Below are 5,647 nucleotides of genomic sequence, written 5' to 3' on the forward strand. Positions count from 1 at the left end.
CTGTGCTGTAGCTAACAAAATCTGCCCTCTATTTTAATCAAACGGTCCCCCATTTTATTACTCGGCGGTAGCATTTTCTGGTGAAAAAAAGAAAAGAATTGACGCGTAGAGGCCCAGTCCGTCTAGTGTCTTCTACTGTCGGAAATCAGAGCATCAGCTAGCTACAGCAATGGCGAAGGGGATAAAATTGGTACGATGCCTTCGGCGGCTCACCCCACCCCGCTGCCCCAGGCCGGAGACGCGTACTTCGGCCGGCATATCCCGGCGGCGGCGCAGCCGGCAGCTCGTAGCTGGAGGCGGCTGACCCGGATGCTGCAGGCCCGCGGGTAATTTCTGTGTGGCGCGTGTTTCGGACCGTCGACCACGACCGCAGCGGTAGCATCGACGAGCAGGGGCTACAGGACGTGTTCGGGGCCATCGGCCGCGGCAGCATCGACGAGTGGGAGCGGCATGACGAACGGGGGGTGCAGGACGCGTTCCGGGCCGTCAACCGCGACGTGAGTGGCAGCATCAACAAGCGAGAGCTGTAGGACGAACAGGAGCTTCAGGACGCGTCACAGATGGGTAAGGCCCCACGAACCTTCATCTCCCAAGCTCCATGAATCAATTTGCGTTCTGAACTCAATACTGTTTCAGAAACGTCAGTGCTCACAATCTTCTTTGTTATTCCAGTTGAGTAATTAGATGGTAGATGCTCCCAATCTGGGTTATTCCAGTTGACTAATTAGATGGTAGATGCTCTTCTCATGTACTACTCGTTGGATGGTATACATCTCTCAAGAAACTGAAGCAGATAGGATAGATGGGCAAGCTGAATTTGTAACTTCAGATTATGAACATAGTTTAGTACTGCAAATGAGATCTTTACATAGGAGAAAGTCACAAACCCGAGAACTAGTTTCCAGTATGTATCACGAAAACAAAAAAGAATATATTTGAAGTGTAAAGTTTCTTGCAAATGAGATCTTTATGCTAGGAAAATTGGAGAACTAATTTCAGTATCTATCGCCTATGTCATATGCTAGGAAAATTCATATAGTTCTGCAAGTCCAAATCGTCAACTTGGCCACTGCATATTAAGAGAGATAGAACTGATTACACAACAATATTCATATATTTCTTAACAGTGAATTGTAAACATGTTAAGTCGAATACCATCAGCAAACGAGTCATCCACCCATACTCCGGCAAAGCATTCTCATTTATTCCAGCTGGTTGCTCTGTAGTTGCTTGGTGTTGTGCTGCTGGCGTGTCCATCTGTCCTCTCTAAGCAGACAAGTCAGAAAAAATATTAGTCTATATTGTCATCTGTAAATATATGTAGTGTGTTTAGATAGGTTTAAGAGATTTACATAACAAGATTTTTTTTCGGGTACGAGTTCAGCTTTCTTCTTTTTCTTTTTATTCGGGCGCTGCTTGTCGATCCATGATTTATTTCTTCTTGAGTTTTTCTTTTCTGTTTTCTTTTTCTTTAGGCACGCAGTCTGTAAACTACTATCTGGTTCTTCACATGTAGCTTCACTTCTGCATGTACTACTAGGAGCTTTTTCTTCAACTTGCTTGCTAAGGTTCTCCAAGGCATCATCTACTAGTTTCCTGCATTCTTCGGATATGAGTGCTTTGGAAGCTATGCCATGGAACTTATGAACGAAAAACTTCAAGCACAACCTATCTTCCATTCTTGGGTCCTCCAAAACAATATTTCCATAGCTGTCCTGAATAGTGCCGCTTCGTGCTTCTCGAGTCCACCGCTTCAGAATATAGTGGCTCGGAAGATACTTAATATTCATGACATCAAGAGCTTTCAAAGCATGACTGCACAATATACCAAGTCGTTCAAATTGCCCACAATTGCATAGAACTTTTTGCTCTTCATGATCAACTATAACTTTGCTCTCTTCTTCGTATGTGCTTTCTGGATCAAGACTTGCAATGGCAATATTATATACATTGTGTTCTTCGGATGGCTTGATATATGCTGAGATGGATCTTTCATATTCATTCTGAAAATCTTCAAATATGCACGGTGTGTATACCTTGCTTGCCTGTATTATTGCAGGAGTCCTTATTCTAACTCTAGGTAATTTTTTTCTAGATTCATATTCCTCATTTAGCTCATTATCTCGCTTTCCTTGCACAACCCTCTCTAGATGCTTGAAAAAACGAAGAATGTCAAGATCAGATTTCAGATGGTTTTTCAAGTCACTGTTCAAGCTCTCGCTTAATTGTGTGCTTCTCATCCCTAGAGTGTAAGCATTCCTCATGAAACATCTTGCCCATTTCTCTTTTACTTTATATATACTGTCCAACCAAGTTTGTGTATCTACCTTGCTTCTTATGGCAGTGAAAGCTTCTTCAAAGGCTTCCTCATCCTCATACTTGTACATGCAAGCACTGAATTCAGCAAGAACATTTGGGCTGTCCTCATCCTTTTTCTTTTGAGGTAAGTGTTTGATGGCATTTTGCATTATGTGAAAATTGCATAATCCACGCCATGCTTCTGTAAATACTGCATTAATTGCCTTACCCATTGCAATATCTTGATCAGTAAAGATAGTTCTAGGCTGCTTTTTGTTATGCACAGATAAGAATGTGTCGAATAACCATTTAAAAGAATCGAATGTTTCATCATATAGAAGTGCAGCCCCAAAAATTACTGTTTCTCTAAAATGGTTGAAGCCAACAAATACACCAAAGGGTCTGTATTCTTTATTTGTCCCAAATGTAGTATCGAAGGTGACAACATCACCGAAATGAGCATAGTCAATGATCATCTTAGCATCAGCCCAGAAGATATTTGTGATCTTTTCATCGCAGTCTAGCTGTTCATCATGTTGAAATGCGGGGTTCTCTGACTTTCTATCCTTAAAGTACTTAAGCATGGTTCCGGCTTCACCATACATCATCTCCCTTTGACGCTTGGTTCGCAAATAATTCTTGTGATCACGACGTATGTATCCAAGGTTTATTGTCCCACCAACCTGCCGACTTGCCAACTCATGGGCTCTTTTTGGCACAATTCCTGAATCATCCGCTGTTTCAATCTCAAAAGCTTGCAAAGCTGAAATCTTCCGCTGTGATGGCATCAAGTGGCATGTTTCGGGCAACTGCAGGACATGACTGTGTTCAACATCCAGCTCATGTACTTCATAATTTCCTACTTCTCGGTCAATAGTGATTCCCATCCGAACTTTACAGCCGGTTCTCGTTTCTGCACGGGGACGCCTTGTATTATGGTCTCTCTTGTCTTTTGCACGATAGCCCTCATTGGAACAAACGTATCTACTTGAAGTGACTACTCCAGCAATTTTGCTCTTGTTTTCATAGTTTACCCTTACATCAAATCCAATATGACCTCCATAACAGTTCCAGAAGTTCCAAGCCTCAATTGTAGAATTAAACTTCATGCCAATTTGAGGCATCCAAGTAGGCACCTTATTTGTCCTGTGAAAAACATATATAACATAATTTATTCGTCTGCTCGCACTAAGCAAAAGGATGATAGAGATTGAAAAATGAACAAAACTGACTACACCTGTTCTGATCCTTTTCCATGGCGTTAGTCTCAGTAGCCATTAGAACCTACTTTTTCCTTTCTTTCGTAGTTACTGGTGACAGAGAAAATTCAGTACAAGAATTCTATTGCATCCGTTTGAATAAGATTGATATCTTCTTTTTCGTTGCTAGGAGGAGTCCAAATAGGAGATTATTTGCATCTTTTGCAGAACAGCATACACCTTGGATGAGCGGCAGAAGAATGAGAGGGGGATGCTAGGAGATCGAGTCCAAAAGGGAGATCATGGGCGTATACCTTTGGGCGAGCGGGAGAAGCAGGCGAAGCAATTGAGGTCGAACAGATCGCTCTTTGGCGTTCTAAAAACTCTGATCTGTGTGTCTTGTTTGGCGCCAATTCTTTAGGCTTAGGAGATTTTCCCTCCACGGGAGTATTAAGAGCGAGTTTGTTTCCAAATTACCAGCGCAGTTTGAGGGGAGGAAAGAGAGCCATCGAGTCATTTTTTTTTTCAGGAAAACGCTTCGGCAATCATACCCGTACGATTAGAACGAAGGGCTGATTCTAATAGCTACAGCACATGTGCTGTGATAACTCAACTGTAGAGGAGCCAAGCCCCTATTTGACGGCCTTGCCTTCTGAATCATTGACACTGCCCCATGAGAGTTGGGGTCAACGTAAGGTGGTGGTGGTGGTGCTGCCGCTATTCTGAGCTGGTGTCGATTGTCGTCTGTAATCGCGGGAGGTGGTGGTAGGTGAACCTCGCTTCTGGGTTCTCGAGGATTTCTCTGTGCTGCTCGAGCATTAACGTTTTCTGCATGCCTTAGCATTGCTTGGAAATTTCGACAGTCTTTCTGCAAGTGCCCTGACTGTCTTTTACCATTGTTGTCGATGAAAAAGTGCATCTGACACGGCCCGTTCATCATCTCTTCAGGGGACACGAAAGGCCTTGGGAACCTAGGCCCGCTATTTTGTCTGTTGCTGCGAGAATCATCCCTATTGTCACCTCGCTGCTCACTGCTTCTCTGATAATCATCTCTGTTGTTTCCTCCTGTGTTTGTTCGAAAACCTGCTGAAATTTGTCCTGGAGCGTCATAATTCTGGTACTGTCGAGGGAATCGTCGCCTTGGTTGATAATTTCGACTGCGGTCCTCTTCTGGCGACCTGTGTCGTTTGTTGTGAACAGCGTCTTCTCCATCTGCCCATTTATTTGCTATCTCCATTAACGCGGATACTGTCTTTGGATTGGTCCTTCCCAAGTCTTCGACAAAATCTCCACGCCTGACTCCTGCGACGAACGCATCTATTGCTCTCTCGTCAGATATATTTTCTGCCGAGTTTTTGATGATATTCCACCTCTGGATATATTTTCTCATTGACTCATCTGGTTTTTGTCGACACGCTCTCAACTCTTCTAACGACGCGGGTTTTTTGCACGTGGATCTGAAGTTCTTGATGAACACGTCCTCGAAGCTTTCCCAGCTGTCGATGGATCCTGGAGTGAGTTTCTTTATCCACGATCGTGCGGCTCCACTCAAGTGCACCTGGATGCTTTGCATGGCTGTTGCCCTAGTTCCTCCTGTCAGCTTCACCGTCTCCAGATAGTCGACTAGCCAATCCTCTGGATCTTGAAGGCCGTCGAACTTCTTGAAGTTATCGGGTAACTTGAATCCTGAGGGGACTCGAGTTTTTCGGACTCTCCTTGTGAAGCATGGTAAGCCACACATATCTTCGTCGTTAAGTTCTGGGGACTGCCGATGATCCCTTCTGCTCTGTCGCGCTCTATCGACTCTTGCTTGTGCTGCTGTGTCTCTTGCTCCACTTGGTCCTTCAGGTGCTGCCGCTGTTGCTGCTGCGGGTCGTGGACTATTTTGCCTTGCCGCTCCTTCGGGAGGCGTTGATACAAACGCTGTCCCCATAGCTCCAACTCCTGCTATCGCCATATTGTATAGTGTTTCCCTTGGATCACCTGGAGGTGGTTTAGATGCGAGAATAAAAGCTTGTGTCGCCATATACCCAGCTTCTGGTGTCTTAGGGATAATGTTTCCTCTTGTGTCTATCGACATAAAGGACATGTCGAGGTTTTGAACTAAGTGCTCTCTTTCTGCTTCGGGTATGTGTTGTAACCTTGATCTT

General features: G+C 44.3%; 1 protein-coding gene across 1 annotated transcript; it reads right to left on the reverse strand.

Annotated features, from left to right (window-relative positions):
• Positions 1 to 1,057: 1,057 nt before the first annotated feature.
• LOC139830354 (protein FAR1-RELATED SEQUENCE 5-like) lies at positions 1,058 to 3,439 on the reverse strand. Its single transcript, XM_071818358.1, has 3 exons — positions 1,377 to 3,439; positions 1,156 to 1,266; positions 1,058 to 1,069 (listed from the first exon to the last, which is right to left on the reverse strand). The coding sequence occupies exons 1-3, from the start codon at positions 3,420 to 3,422 to the stop codon at positions 1,058 to 1,060; spliced, it is 2,169 nt and encodes a 722-aa protein (XP_071674459.1). The 5' UTR covers positions 3,423 to 3,439.
• Between the last annotated feature and the right edge of the window lie 2,208 nt (positions 3,440 to 5,647).

This window comes from Lolium perenne, chromosome 4 (assembly GCF_019359855.2).
Source record: "Lolium perenne isolate Kyuss_39 chromosome 4, Kyuss_2.0, whole genome shotgun sequence".
NCBI lineage: Eukaryota > Viridiplantae > Streptophyta > Magnoliopsida > Poales > Poaceae > Lolium > Lolium perenne.

Coding starts and splice junctions, on each gene's coding strand:
- LOC139830354 (XM_071818358.1), bottom strand. CDS start 3,422: ATGCCTCAAATTGGCATGAAGTTTAATTCTACAATTGAGGCTTGGAAC. Junction 1,267..1,376: donor AAAAGAAGAAAGCTGAACTC/GTACCCGAAAAA, acceptor TTGTCTGCTTAG/AGAGGACAGATGGACACGCC.